Raw genomic sequence first — 16,476 nt, 5'->3', positions numbered from 1 at the left:
GGGCTCAATAGAATTGTGTTTTATTATAGAGCCATGACTAGCGGAATTGCAGTTTCAGTTACATCCATATTAGCTTCTAGAGGGAGAGGTTGCCGCTTGGTTGTAACAGTAGCATTTCAGAATTGCAAAAATGTAGACAGTGTCCACTACTGAATTTATCACCTGAAATGAAAGTATTTCACTTTTTGCTGAAAAGCAGGCTGAAGCATTTTTCCCCAATGATCCTGCCTGGGTTGATTCCAACACTTTTGCCTGATTACATAAAAAAAACTTATTCAACAAAAAACTGTGAATTTTTATTTTTATTTTTTCTGGCTGTATTTTTTTAATTATAAAGCAATTAGACTCCCCTAATCGCATCGAAATGTTGACTCTATATATATATACTGCAGGGCAAAATTTAATCACAATTAATTGCAACCAAAATAAAAGTTTATTTTGACAATTTTAGTGTGTGTATTGTGTATATTAATTATGTGTATATAAATACAATATATTTGAGAATCAATATACATGTAAAAATAGCAAAGTACACTTGTGATTCCTATTAATGCTGAGAATAATATATTTGAGAAAATGTTTATTTATATTGAAATATAAAATATAAGTGTATATGATACAAATAATATATGTGTAAACATATATGTAACAAAATATTTGTATAGTTTTGTTTCTATGTAGGTGTGTTTAGCACATATATAATAAATATATATAATACACAAACATATAATATCAAAACAAACGTTTATTTTGAATGTGTATCTTAGCCCAGCACAAAAAAAATAAATAAATTCATTTTAGAAAACATTTGTATTTTTGATTATTGAAAAAAATTGTGGTTCTTCATGTTGTCAATGAACTGGGTAAGTATGATGATAACTATTAGTTAATCTTCAGAACCCCATTCGCCTGCATTGTCTCGTCTTAAACTCTTGAGCAGAAACCTGTGCTCTTCAGTCTGAAGAAATAATCAAACCAGTCTGCTTCATTTGCATACTTCCTCCTGATGAATGTGGATGAAATGAAGATGCATCACGTGTTAAACTATCACCATGAGCCTGGATCTGTGTGCTTTTCCTCACGATCTGCGCAGTTCCTCCAGGAGCAACGCCTCTGGATGGTGAAAGTGCTGCGGGTGACTGTGTGTCGAACACACACTCTTCAGTTTCTGTGTATAGTCACAGACAGCACCGCTTCGATCAGACAGCTGAGAAGTCATCCTGGCATGCAGAGGCACGGCGGGTGCTGGGGCTGCATTTGGTCATCATGGTGATTTGGGAGCTAAAGTTGAGGCCGTTGCTCGCCGTCGAGGGCTGATGGTATTTGGTGTCTGCTCCCAGAAACCTCTGCATGTGCCATCGCCTCCATTTACGCTTAATCTCAGACTGAACCTGGAGAGAGAGATGAGGAGGACAGGGAAAATGTACTTTACTGTTTAGATAAAGCTGAAATGATCATGACAAACAGGTTCAGTCTTGTGTTTCTAAGCTTTTCAGCGGTTCATTACCTCTCCATTTAGAAAACAGTACAGGACAGCGACACAAAATCCCTGAAGAGAAATGAAGATTTACAGTCAGATCAATATTTTGAAGGATTATGTAAAACAATGAAAAAGATTTTTAACATGGATATTGTTATTATAAATTCTCATATAAAAATAATATATAAAAACTCATTTATATATAATTTAAATTGATAATAAAATGGTATATTTAATCAATGAAAAGGCAATGATTATTTTTACGATACATTTCAATGATTAATGATATATTAATAAAAGATAACCATTGAAATTAACATTTTAATGATTATATTGTAATATAATCTAAGTGCACTTTTAGTTAGTGTGCATTAAAGGTTCATGTAACCCTCAAGTACTTTTTTTGTGATTTTAACAGATTTGTGTGTGTTGAGCATCACTTAGTGAAGTTTAATTTTAAACTAATTTCGAGAGGAGCACATGCTCATGCTCAGCTGGCCACATTAGCTAATCATGATCCCGCGATCAAAGGATCTCAAGTCACTATATTTATCCTTATTTCCTTTCTACCGCTATCTTTGTCTGGAAGAAACCCCCCTCTTCCACCTTTATCCAGAATGGGTGGCACAGTGGCCTAGTGACTAGCACTGTTGCCTCACAATACAAGAATACCAATAACGTCGGGTCCTCGCTGGGCCATCTGGTATTTCTGTGCGGAGTTTGCATGTTCTCCCTGTGTCCGCGTGGGTTTCCCCCGGGTTTCCTGGTTTCCTCCCACCATCCAAATATGCTCTATATATAATAGATAAAATAAGCCTAAATCTTTTTTTCCAATGTCTTACTCTCAGGAAGTTCACCTTGGCCTCAGCAGCAGGGAAGTTTGAAATCGACCTGAGCTCAATTTCCCCTCACCCCGTGAAAGGGAGAAGCCCTGGGCCCGAGGATCCCTTGAGCTCAGGGCTCTCTCTTGGGACAGCATGCCAAACAAGCTATGTATAAATCATGATCTAAGTGTGAACTCTTGAAAGACAGTGTTAGCACTTGTCAGCTTTAATTGTGGGGAAAACTGGATAATTTTGAGCTTTTGTAAAGCTAATTTCATTTTCCGGGTTTAAAATGATTTTTGGGGTGTGATCAAAATCAGCGACGTAGTACAAAACTGCAAGTAGAGTGATGACACTGTTGTAAAAAAAAAATAAATTAATGAAAAGAAGAGAGAGAACCCAGTCCAGGAGACTTGAAACAAGCAGAATTCCTTTATTGAGACGTGTTGGTTAATCTGCAGTCATACACGCCTTTAAGATGTCCGTGTCTGCAAGAGCCTACTAGAGGTCCGCAGTCTGCAAGTTCTTTCACAAGTCTCTAATAGTCTCACATAGTCTGAATTAGTCTGAATTAAGACAAAGATGTCCTGTCTATATTGTGTTCTGAGGAGGAGGGGATATAGCTAAACAAAGTATGCAAATCAAGAGTTGTGGTCGGCAGGTTAAACTGCTTCTCAGGTCTAATCTCATCATGTTCTGGAGACAGAAACCGCCTGACCATTTGATCGAAAAGAGAAAACAATAGACACCCATGCTGTGAAACTGACAATTTGCATTACATTGGCTTAGCCTGTAATCAGATAGACAAAAGGTTAATGTCCTTCCTAGCTGGGATGTTAATGAAATTATATAATTAAAAACCAGAGAATATAACTTTTTAGTTATACGTAGATTATTGTTAATTTGAAATTAGATGATATAAATTTATATTTCCACAGTTCCCCCTTTGAGAGTTATTTAAAAACTCTCACAAAAATATATAAATTTGTAAGCCTTCCTAAATCCATTCAATGGCTTCTGTTTGATAACAGAAGCCCCATCTTCTAGTCATGTAACTTGAAAAGTTACAGGCACATTTAACTTATTCTGTGTCATTTCAATATCTACATAGATGTAAGTGTAGATTTCTAAAACTGTTCACACGTTTATGACAATCAGTTGTAATGTCATAAATCCTACATGATGACACAAAAAATCATGTAGTTAAACTGCAGATCTTCTGAAAGTCCATGGCTTGTGAATAGTGTTCAGTCTTTTGTGAGGTGTGTTTCTTGTGGTTCTTCTCCAGCACAGAGTTGATCTGATGACTTCCTGTCATTCCTGGATCTCCGTAGTGATGCTCTGGTTTAGAGTGTTTCTTGAGAAGATGCAGTGTGTATGGGTTAACCTGCACACAAGAAAACACGGAAACAGCAGACCAGCAGTATTCATGCATAGACTTGTATGATCATACAGTTCATGTGTCTAGTTATTCAGGTGATCGTATAGTGGTTGTGTTAAGTTGGTGATTGTATAGTGTTGTGTATTTTCTGTCTCCTAATCTTAAAGTTATGACACCTATAAAACAGTGAGGTGAGGATAAATGGGGAAAAAGGGAGTCTTCACCACAGGGTGCGGCCCCTGAAGCCTGTTGCTTTCAGTTCTGCCCTGGGCTCCTCACTGGTTTGTGTGTCCTGTTCTGTCCCTGAGTGTGGTGGGCAAACTTTAAAATGTGAGACACCAACTATCATTCAATAAATATCAGTCCTATCAGACATCATAACATTGAATGGGTAGTGATTGGAAAATGTGTTAAAACACATTCAAGGCTGTAAGTGGACTTAAGCAGAGTTCCCTAATACAAAGGAAGAAGTTTCCTTTGTGTCTTTTTACAAAGAGTCTTTCATCTTAATTGTAAATGAACTGGGACATTAAGCACTCACAGCCAAAAAATGGTTAGCATCTTTGTGGACAGCTCGATGGATTTAGTGATGAGGTGAGGGGTATGTTGAGGGCATTTAGCAAACTGTTCAGAAGTTGATTTACCCTGTTCATCTCTTTAAAGTTCTTTTTATTCTTTCTACACTCCCTCATCCAATGTCCTTTTTTTCCACAGTAATGACAACAGATTTTTTTCCTAAGACATTTGTGATTTGATGTCTTTTCTGTGTTGACCTTAGTGGCGGCTGCTTCAAATCTGACTCTGTCTTTGATGTAAGAGTCTCTTTCCCACAAAGCTAAACTGTTCATATTATTTCTGAGAGTGGTGGAAGACCAGGTGATGTTAAGAAATGGCAAAGCTTGTCTGTATTCAGTTGCAAGGCCATCTGACCAGATGCGGACTAGGGGTCCCTTATCATCTAGCACACTGTCCGAATTATCAGCTAATCCACTGTAAGTTATGGCGGATTGACAAAATCTCTCAGTGAATTCATTCACAGATTCATCTTTCCTTTGCACACAACAAGTCACTTTTGACCAGTCGATCTTTGGGCCAACAATGTTCTTTAGAGCTTTCAAAACACCCTCTCTCAAATCATCCTTACTGGCATGTTGTAATTTAGAGGTCACAGTATGCTCAAAACTGTTCAATTCAGATTCAGTGAGAATTTGAGACATTAGCTGGGTGACTTCTGTTAATGACATGTCATAAAGACGCATCTTGCTGATTAGTGCTCTGCTAAACTCTGAAAAATTTGTGCGTGCTGATGGTAAGCTTTGAGACAATCTGTCTATTTCTCTAGGTCCTAGTGTTCTGGTTTGAATTTGAACAACAGAAGTGTTGTTGTGTGAACTCTCAGTTCTCTTAGATCTTCTGGCACCACAAACCTCCACTGAACCTATAGGTAAATCGCTATCTGACTGGATGGAAATGTCTGTTTCAGAGACAATTTGTAAGTCAGGATGTTTATTATCAGGCTGACTAACCTCCTCAATGTCAGTTTTTGATTTCTTTAGGTTCAGTTGTTTTGTTAATGAGGTTATCTTAGCATGAAGCTCTTGGATCTGTTTCTCTAATTCAGATTTAGCCTGAGCTTGTTGTTTAGCTCGAGATAAACTGAATTCTCTGTAGCAGCAGATAATGCCTTTCACATTGTTTTTGCGAATGCATGCATCAAGCACTTTCTTGCATTCATCTAATGTCCAAACATCATCTGGGTCAATGCTAAATTTCTTTGTCAAATTTAGTCTGACTGACTCTGTAATTGAGTCCATGTGCTGTTGTAGCAGCGATTTGAAATCCTGATCTGACAATAAAGGAGTTTTTAAACTACCTTTTTCAGTTGTAGTGATCAGTCTTGTATTCTGTCTGAACATTTTGTGAGCTTGTTATCACAAAGTAAAAATACTAAAACTTTTCAGATGAAAGTGTAGTAATTTCTTCTCTGGCGAAACAGAGGGTAACAATATTAGCACATGTTGCTAAAACTTCCTGCCTGAACAAGAGATAACATAAATTAGCTTGTATAGCTAAAGTTAAACTTCTCTGTTTGAACAGAGGTTAAACAAAATAAAAGAAAAGAAAATAGCGCATAAGGCTTAACTTCTCTGAAGAGAGGATAACTTTTTAGAAGAAAATAGCACGTAAGGCTTTACTTCTCTGTCTGAACAGAGGATAGCTTTTTGTTAAACAAACCCTGCAGCTGTTTGTTAACTTTTCTCTGATGGAGCAGAGAATAACCATGTGTATAGACTGGTCTGTATGGTTCTTTTGATAGAGTGAAAACTCACCAAATCGAAGTTGAGCTGAAAAGATTCAGTCTGGAGTGATCTGATCTTTGTATTCAGGTAGCTTCAATGTTCATCAGGGTTGCAGTCAGCAAATAGTTGAGAATTTGTGACGTCCGCTGAGTGACTTCAAATTGCCGTTGAGCTGAAGATTCCGTCTGAAGAAGTTTCCTTGATCTTGAAGGTTCAAGTTGAATTCCAGGTGGATTTCAGTCTTTTGTAGCAAATTGTTGAGAATTTGATGATTTCAGTCTATCCGGCTCACGGCACCAAGTTGTTGTAAAAAAAAAATAAATGAATGAAAAGAAGAGAGAGAACCCAGTCCAGGAGACTTGAAACAAGCAGAATTCCTTTATTGAGACGTGTTGGTTAATCTGCAGTCATACACGCCTTTAAGATGTCCGTGTCTGCAAGAGCCTACTAGAGGTCCGCAGTCTGCAAGTTCTTTCACAAGTCTCTAATAGTCTCACATAGTCTGAATTAGTCTGAATTAAGACAAAGATGTCCTGTCTATATTGTGTTCTGAGGAGGAGGGGATATAGCTAAACAAAGTATGCAAATCAAGAGTTGTGGTCGGCAGGTTAAACTGCTTCTCAGGTCTAATCTCATCATGTTCTGGAGACAGAAACCGCCTGACCATTTGATCGAAAAGAGAAAACAATAGACACCCATGCTGTGAAACTGACAATTTGCATTACATTGGCTTAGCCTGTAATCAGATAGACAAAAGGTTAATGTCCTTCCTAGCTGGGATGTTAATGAAATTATATAATTAAAAACCAGAGAATATAACTTTTTAGTTATACGTAGATTATTGTTAATTTGAAATTAGATGATATAAATTTATATTTCCACAACACGTCGGTTTTCTCATCGGTTTCTCGCCCACGGACTGCACACGCAATATTTGTGTTTGTTTCTATGATTCACTAGGTTTGTTGCATATTTTATCCCCGCGATCCTGTCAGGGCCGATACAGCAAAGCTGTTTGTTTGCAGCAAGCATTATTGTCGGGAGAGCAGTAAAAGAATTGCAGATGTTGTCCTTTATCAGTTGAGTTCGTTCACATTTAGACACATCGCCGTGCAGCCGTGCTTGCCTAAATCCCCCAGATTACCAGCAGGGCTAATGGTTGAAATAGGCAGGGCAAGAGACCTGCTGCACTGAGTCTGCATTCAGACCCGGGGATTGAGGGAAATGTCCTCATTTATAGTGTTTATATAAACACAATATCTTTATAATAATATATATTGTGTTGTGTGTATATGACACTAAGAATAACAAATGTAGCAGGGCATTAAATTACTGTTTATTTCTTTGCATTTTACTTTGTAAACTATAAAATCATGCGTCTTCCATGGTTTGTGTCTCATTTTGTGAGCTGACTGACAACAGTTGTTCGCTCCCCTCCTTCTCCCCTGCTCTGCTGGCCACACCCACTTCTTCCACTGCTCGCAGAGCTCCACGCCCATCAAGATGCATTTTTTAAAAAAGTTCTGAGGTAGACTTAAACCGAAAGAGGGGGGTTTCATGGCCCTTTAACAGAAAAATACTTTTAAAGAATTTATTAACCACAGCAATCAGTCATTTCAACATTTACAGTAATACTAACATGTATTTAACTGTACTAAAATAATATTAATATCAAAAGTTGTCTCTGTTGTTTTATATTATTTAATGTACATTAGCTTGGCTAACCCTAACATTACCTGAAATTGAATTGTTTTTATTTAACTAACATTATCAAATAAGATTTAAAAAATCCAGTAAAAATCTGTAGTTTAGTCATGTATTGGCCAATACTAACTACATGGCCTTTACTATAGATGTCTGTCATAACTGGCATAATCATTATATATACATATTTATACAACAGTTCTGTCGGGTTCTCGAATCTGATTAGCTTATATTCTTGTTGGCAATATTCTGCAATAACAGCACTCGTGCAGCCTTTTCACACTTGTGTATTACTCTGCCCACATAGAGTGACAACAAATCAACAGACTCATTGCAGTTTGACAATTATTGCAGCTGTTGGACAGCATACTGTACTTTTGAGGCTTTATTAATTATTTATGTAGTTGTTGCAACTATGCAGTTTATTTATATACTAGTATACTTTATATACTTTATACTCTATGTACTTTATAATAGTACCTATTTAAAATGTTTATAATTTCAGAGATACAGCGCGTCGGCATGCATCAGCATGTCATATTGAGCAGAGCAAAGATGGTTGAACCACAAGATGCCAACAGAGACCACATAACAAGCAAATAGAGGAGAAAAACACAAACTACAGCTGATCAAATCATTATAAAACAGCGACTTTCTAACTTGATCTCTCTCTTTTGTATGTTTTAGTGCTGTATTTATACCATAGTAATCCAGTAGTGTTTCTGGCAGTGTTTGCTTTGCTTTGGCTTTTTTGAGGTTAACTATTGTGATCTCCTGATTGCAGGGAAAGGTCTATAGACTATTGGTATTTCATGCTGTTCAGCCTTATAATGTGAGCAAAATCACCTCGTTTTGACACCACTTTAGACATTACACTACAGAATTATTCAAATACTAGCTCTAAAGTGACATTTGTGAAGTAGCAACGTTTTGCTGTTCTGACATCAGGTGCAGATGTGAATGAATGGCGGAAGAAAGTAATTCCTCATACAAAAGAATTTTGAGACTCTCCGTGTTTGATTTCCTTTTTTATATACATGATTATGCCATCGAACTGTTGTATAAAGGCAATATCACATGAGTAGCAGTGCGATAAAACTGTATATCGGCACCAGTGGGACACTAGGGTACTTGGTCTGCAGCCCCATGCCAATGCACGCCTCCCGCCATTGCTGATATATAGCTACATCGCATTGCTACACGTGTGATTTTGTTCATATAAATATATCTTAGGACACAAAAAGCAATTTTTATATTAAAAGTCAGCTCATATGATGTCAGTGGAAGATTTATTTAAGTTCATTTTTGTATATCCTCACTCAACCTTTTCATCTGGCTGCATAACAGACATGGAGGGAATAAATATCACTGGGCACGTCTGGGGTTCAGGCCTGCTGGCAGATCCCACGGTAAGACCATCTCTGTGCCAGCCTTAGTATTCCACTGGCATTTAGAGAATCCAAACCAGATAAGCAACTGTGGGTAAAAAACATGCTGCCTACCTGAAATGACCCCAGGATCAAGTCAAACACCAGACGTATGTAAGACTGGATGTGATGAGGCATAAAGGCAAAGATTATGTAGTTTATGCCAAACAATGGAATCAAGAGTAGAGTTGACTTAGCCAGTCTCCTGCAAATCAGAAGATATAGCAGATGTTAAAGTGGTATTTGATTATGATTGTACTATATTAGTACTACTTTAGTTGGTCTATAATATTACTGCTTGAGCAAAAACAAAATCTGCAAAGTTACGACCCCCATAATTAATTGACTTTTTTAAAAGCCTAAAGCAAATGACTGGTCGGGACTAAAACAAGCTTTTTTACTGGGTTTGTGACATCACAAGCCTATAATTTACATGCCCTGGGTGTGACACCTCCAGACAACATTCACTATAGGCATTTTAACTGGCTAATCAGAGCTCATTGTGTATTTCGGAGAGAGGAGCTTGAGCCAAGAAGACAAATTTTTGGAGAACAGAAACAACTGTATAATCAGTTAATTGAGTATCTTGAAGACAATAAGTTGCTCAGTGATAGCCAGCATGGCTTTAGACCATTGCGCTCAACCATGTCAGCATTGCCTTTATTTACTGAACATATACGTATGGCACTACATAAAGGACATGTCACTGGAGCTGTATACATAGACTTTAGAAAGGCCTTTGATACAGTTAATCATAATATTCTTTTAAACAAATTGATCTATTTTAATCTCTCTTCTTTTGCAATAGATATGTTTTCATCATATTTATCCAATAGATCTCAGGTTGTTAAAATTGGTACAACAATTTCCCAGGCATTAGGTTGTTCTATGGGGGTTCCTCAGGTAAGTATTTTGGGACCTTTACTTTTCCTGATGTATATCAATGACCTCCCTCAGCTAATTAAACATTCAGATTCTTTATTGTATGCAGAGATGACACTGTACTTTTTGTGTCTGGATCAAGTACAGACACAATTAACAATAAATTAAATACAGATCTTCAGCATTTACATGAGTAGCTGCAAGACAATCATTTGACTATTAATGTTAAGAAAACAGAGTGTATGTACTTTTATTCACCTAGGAGAAAAGTATCCATATCCTATCCCCTCACTTTCTCAAATCAAAAACTTTCCATTGTAACCACATATCAATATTTGGGAATCAGTCTGGACTCTCACCTCACTTATTGTAACCATGTTCAAAATGTTTATAAAAAGCTGAAACAAAAGCTATTTGTTTATGGCAAAATTAGGACAAATTTGTCTTTTTCTGTCTTTTTTCTTTTTCTTTTCAGAAAATTATCTGCATGCCATAATCTTGTCTACATTGTCTTACTGTCTGCCTATTTGGTCTCTCACAACAAACGATATCTTGGAGCCAATAGCTAGACTATACAATAGGGCCTATAAGATACACAACAGACTCTCTGGATGGACACATCACTGTTTTGCTCTATCACTTTCTAAAGCTTTAACATTTCAAAACTACATTGTGAACTCAGGTATCAAACTGTACTATCAAAATTTAAATAGCTCTACCTCAGCAGCCCTTTGTGCATTGGTACCTAAACTCAACAGAAGGACTGATCGTTCCACCAGATCTGTAACAAATGGATGTTTGCCAGTACCGGCTTTTAAAAACTGTTATGGACAGAGATCTTTCTTTTATGTTTTCACAAGAGTCTGGAATGAGATCCCACAACATCTCAAAACAATACCAACACTGAGACTTTTTAAGAAATCCCATGCTCATCATCTGATGGTCAACTATCGCTGTAGGCACTGAGATAGTAGCCTGCTTTTTTTTTCTTTGTCTTATATATTTGGTGATTGTTTGTACTGTGTTGATGGATGAGATGTCTGTCTGTTTTTATGTTCTGCAGAGCAGGAACCTGCTGAAAAACAGCAATTATGCTGAGTCAGGCCCGATTATCTTTTAATCTTTTCCTGTTTAAAAAAATTCTAAATAAATAAAAATAAATAAAGGTGTTGAATAAAGTTAAAACGAACATGTTAACAATGAAGCATTACCATGTTACAATGCACCGCACAAACACAATCAAGTCAATGTAAAAAAGAAAACTTACTCTGCTTTTAAAGTACCCGTCAAATTAAAATCATGTTTTTTAGTTGTTAGTATCTGTATGTTAGTTGTAAGATTATCTGTAAAGTATGTAAAAAATGCTGGGTTCCACACAATTACATCATGTTGTCCCAGCACAAATCGCTTAAGTTAACGTAATAGTACAAATAGTAACTTAATTTACAAATTGAACATAAAACAAATAAGTTTCCCAAAAAAACATAAAATAATTGTATTGATTCATGAACTCATTTAAAATAAGTAGTTTAAACAAGCAGCAAAAGTCATTTTTTGAGTTTAGTGTGCTTCAAAACAGTAATGAACTTTGCATTAGGTAGATATAAACATCCAAAGATTGCAGTTTGTCACTTCTGCCTAAATGTCTAAATGATTTTTTGACGTCACCTCATACTTAATTTACTTATCAAGTCTTCTGAACAACCAAATGCTCTCTAGTGTTTAACATGTCTCACCCCCTTCAAGACACTATCCCAGCATCCGAAATCGCCTTCTACTCTCTAAGTACTGCATTTGAATTTGAATTTACAACTCGTCTGTTAGAAAAGTACGTTCTAGACAGTATAAATGTGAGTAGTATGAATTGAACTCGAATGTACCACATCCGCCATTTTGTCATTATCTCGTGACCTACCCATGTCAGTTGCATTGCTTCACTCACATTCATGAATTTTCTCACGGGGCACCATGGGATAGTATAGCGTCCATCTGATGCGCACTTCAGATTCTCGCCGGAAGTAGTAGGTCATCTGAGTACTTTTCACATACTGTTTTTCGAAATCTTTGAATTCGGACATACTACTCCGCTCGAATACTGTTTTTAGCATACTATATAGTATGGAAGTATGCATTTTTGGACACAGCTAATTACTATTTATGCATGAGCGTAACCACTCACTGGTAGAGCTGTAATAAAACAAAAAGGTTTTAAAAAGGGGGAGGAGCTACTTTAAGTTTGTCTTAATGCTTAAGTTCAAATTATGTCACACACTAAACAAAAATTCACATCTCAAGGCACTACATGGGACTTTTAAATATTTATTTATCTAAGAATCCAGTGTGTATTGTCACAAAACACTCACGAGTACTGGTGTGATTCGTTTCTCCCAATATCTCGACAACTGATTTTCTGACGGAGAATCCGGATGATACAAATGAAGAGAATAAAGTTCATCTTTAAAAGCAAAACAGCATGAAGAGATTAGACTTTATTTGTGCTATTTCCTACAGTATTAGTGGGGTGTTGCTGCTATTATAGGCTCACTCACCAATATTGTTATCAAAGTAGGTGTTTTTATAATCCACCACAGATCGTCGTCAATAAAATCCCAGCATCTGTGGAAAAAATGTGCAGTAATTAAACAATAAATTTGTGTTCTGTGGGTAAAATTTCAATTTGTTTTTCAGAAATAAACTTACCCCGCCACTGATAATATATCTTATTAAGTAAGAGACAAAGAGATGACCGTTTTTAGTTCATGTTAAAATCTTACTTACTTATGTTAATTAACTGTTTAAAATTTAAATACTAAAATATTTCAATTCAATGCAGCAGGGCAAATAAGTATTGAGCACGTCATGTTTTTCCTGGGAATAATATTTCATGTGATTTTTTCACAGACTTCAACAGAGTGTAAAAATCTTGATGGTTCTGTGGGTCTCGTCTATACAATCTTATATTTATTTTGTATTTGTTATTGGATTCGAGTCAGTTGATTGGCTGGGCCATTCTACAGCTTGATTTTCTTTCTCTGGAAGCATTTGAGAGTTTCCATGGCTTTGTTTTGGATCATTGTCCTGCTGAAATGTCCACTTTGGTTTCATCTTTACCATCCTGGTAATGTAGATGTTGGACTGAAGCAGCTAATATTAAGTTACAATTACAAAGGGCAATAGGGTTGCTGAAGAACTACTTCAGAGAGATTTCAACTGCTGTCTGGGCTTTCACTGCCTTTCTACACCTTCCTTTCTTCGTGTGTTCAATACTTTTCCCCTGCATTACTTCATTTTATTATGCATAACTTAATTTTTAAACTAATTAGATTTGTTTTATTGCATATATGGATTTCTTTAGTTGTTACCAACATCTGGTGAACATTTCAAGTCAACAGCACCTTTATAAATATGTTTTCTGAGAAAAATGACATGCTCGATATTTATTCCCACCCCCCCCACCCCATGTATTTAATTTTACTCAAATATTTCAAAATATTTCCAGAACTAAGAGTGCTGATAATAATGGTTAGTTGCTTTTGAATTAATGTTGCTCTCTACTGTTCATGTGCAGATTTGATGGCAATGAAAATGAAAATATACACAGGAAATCTGTTCAGATGTATTCTCTATACGAGCTGCATCTAAATATAGACATCTGACCTCCATGAAGGGATGCCATTTATCATTAAGGAAGTGATTCGAATTGATTTCACAGTGTCAGCTTTACTTTTGACATCGGCAAAAAAGATTAATCTAAACTCATAAACTCTATAAACTCATAAAAAAATACTGACATCTTCACTCATTTTAATTGGTAGTCTTACATAACAGTGGCAGAAGGGGTTTTACGGCTCCCATAAAAGCAGATATAAAACAAAAATTGCAAAGTGGCAAACAAGCTGCATTCCCTCACCCGATATCATGTAAATAGGCTTTTGTGATGCTCCAGATTGTGATGAAGACACCTGGAACTCCTGCAACACACACACACACACACACACACACACACAAACACGCACGCACGCACGCACGCACACACACACACACACACAAACAGACACACAAACACACATGTTGACTATGAATACTGTCAATATTTGATTACATACAGCTTTACAGGCATGTTGACATTGGAGTTTCTATGTTTGCAGGGATTCATTGGGATAGTTTAGAGATAGTTTACTCAAAAATGAAAAGTTGCTGTCTGTTTGCTCATTAAGGCCATCCATCATGTACATAGATTATATTTTCATCATTTAGAACACTACAGAAATTGATTTTACCTGAAACTGTGATGTTTGGTGGTTCCAAAAAAATGGAAGGGAATTGCTACCATCACTTTAGGAGTGAAACATATTTATTACATACAAAATTACTGTATTGAACACCAAAAAATAAAAATAAATCTTAGCTAACAAAAATAATCTTTTATTAAACTTTAGTTTGCTCACAAATAATGAACATTAACCATACTAAATTCAAGTATTCATCATGTGATGATGAAAATGTGTGTAAATGAACAAACCAGCAGACAAAGCACATTTAAAAACATCTGAAATGTTCTTTTGGTCATTCTAAAACGTTTTATCGTTTAAGCATTAGTGTTATTATATTATTAATGACCTCCAGAATCAAGAGGGCCTGTGCTCTGCATCTAACACTTTCTAACGCTACCGCACGTTCACTGCATGTCAGGATTGCCTTTTGAGGCCCAAGTCATTTATTTGATGAAGAAAAAATTGATACAGCTTCTCCTGCTGTGTCAAATTCTGTTTTTACTGTTGATATTTGGCACCAGTTAATCAGGAAGTGACGATTTTTTTTGTTTTGACTCATTGGATGGAAACCCTGCTTTATTCGCACGTCTTTTATGCGATAAACCAGTTTTGCGCATGAAGTTCATTCGCATTTTTGGATGGGAACATGGCTAGTGTTTGTAATGATGACTTGACAAACAAATACATCACAGCCAGTATTCATCATTGTCCTACATCTTGACATTACCAACAACATAACATAACTTGTCATAAATCTGTCATAAACATGATTGTCATGAGGAATTATATTTGTGCCATGAATATTTTTCTGATCATGTTTTCAGTGGAACAAAGCACCTGCTTCGAATGTTATCACTCTTGAATATCAATGGTTATCAGCTAACAGATATGGGCCAGTAGGGGCTGGTAGGCTGTTATCATCCATCCACATGGTTAATCAGCTATACTAACAGAGAAGACTCTGTTTTTACTTTACTGTGATGGTTGGGTTTAGGGTTGAGGTAGAGGTAGATGTTAAACAATTAAAGAGAAATTTAAAGAGAAATTTAATAGATAATATAAATAATTATTGTAGTTAATCAGCTATATTAATAGAGAAAACTCCAGTTCTGTTTTTACATTACTGTAATGGTTGGGTTTAGGGTTAGGGTATGGGTAGACGTTATACAATTCATGAGAAATTTAATAAATAATATAAATAATTCTCACAAACTTCCAGCCGCAGCCGTATGTAATCTGTAGCTAATTAACCATGTGGATGAATGATAACAGCCATCTTAGCCTACCAGTAGGTGCACAAGGTCCCTACTGGCCCATATCTATCAGCTGATAACCACTGATAATGCCCATTTAATCGAGTGATAACATTTGAATCAGCTGAATAAACTGTATTTGTCATCATACTTTTCATAAAAAAGTGTCATAACTCTTCATAACAGCATCATAAATATTTTTAATGACAAATTAATCTTGTATCACTGTAGTTAAGTTAAACAATATATAATAATTACATGGTTATAAAATTCATGACACATTTATAATGGCTTCATGACAATCATGTTTATGACAAATTTATGACAAAATTCATTGTCTTGGCAATGCCAAGTTGTGTGCTGGTAACTTGGCCAGTTTACATTTCTCATTTGAATGTAATATAAAATATGTTATCTGCTTTGTTGTCATTGTAATATTTTTTGCCTACCTAATGAATTCAGACAGCTATTTTGCCACTAGTTGTACTATAAAGTAGCAAAGTATGCGATTTCGGATGCATCCAGTCTTTATGATTGGATCACTGAATCAAACAATTCATTCAAAAAGAATTGCACAGACTCTTTTCTTGCACAGACTGATCATTAAGCTTCATAAGACCTAAATAAGACCTGATAGTAATTTTGCTTTGGCTGTGTATACATATATTTGATTGATCATCAGTGCCTGTAGCTATTGACTTAATTTAAAATCTGTAAAATGTTTCACTAAAGAAAAACACTCAACAACACCTTAGCCTGAGGGGAGAGTAAATAAACAGCAAATCTTCATTTTTAATTGGACTATCCTTTTAATTTGGCTCCACGATCATTAAGAATTCAATAAAACAAGTGGCACTGCCAATTAGCCACAACCCCTAATTGATCCCCAAATGAAGATCTGCATTTGCTTATCAGATTTCACTATCCTAATTTTAAAAAAAGTGACATGTG

General features: G+C 36.1%; 1 protein-coding gene across 3 annotated transcripts in view; it reads right to left on the bottom strand.

Moving 5' to 3' along the window:
- Positions 1-727: 727 nt before the first annotated feature.
- The window catches only part of vipr1a (vasoactive intestinal peptide receptor 1a), a 69,642-nt gene continuing 53,893 nt past the window's right edge, over positions 728-16,476 (bottom strand). The window contains exons 8-13 of one of the 3 annotated variants that reach the window (XM_002660797.6): positions 13,909-13,969; positions 12,548-12,614; positions 12,362-12,453; positions 9,192-9,321; positions 1,508-1,549; positions 728-1,391 (exon numbers count right to left, since the gene is read on the bottom strand). In XM_002660797.6, coding sequence (XP_002660843.2) covers positions 1,200-1,391; positions 1,508-1,549; positions 9,192-9,321; positions 12,362-12,453; positions 12,548-12,614; positions 13,909-13,969 — 584 coding nt within the window. In that variant the 3' untranslated portion in view covers positions 728-1,199. Of the gene's footprint in view, positions 1,392-1,507; positions 1,550-2,714; positions 7,549-9,191; positions 9,322-12,361; positions 12,454-12,547; positions 12,615-13,908; positions 13,970-16,476 lie in introns of those variants that run through there. The other 2 variants (XM_073924977.1, XM_073924972.1) reach the window with 2 other exon arrangements.

The sequence above is a fragment of the Danio rerio genome, chromosome 2, assembly GCF_049306965.1.
Source record: "Danio rerio strain Tuebingen ecotype United States chromosome 2, GRCz12tu, whole genome shotgun sequence".
NCBI classification, from domain to species: Eukaryota; Metazoa; Chordata; class Actinopteri; order Cypriniformes; family Danionidae; genus Danio; species Danio rerio.
Note: the sequence above shows the minus strand (reverse complement) of the source record. Positions and strands in the feature narration are given on the sequence as shown.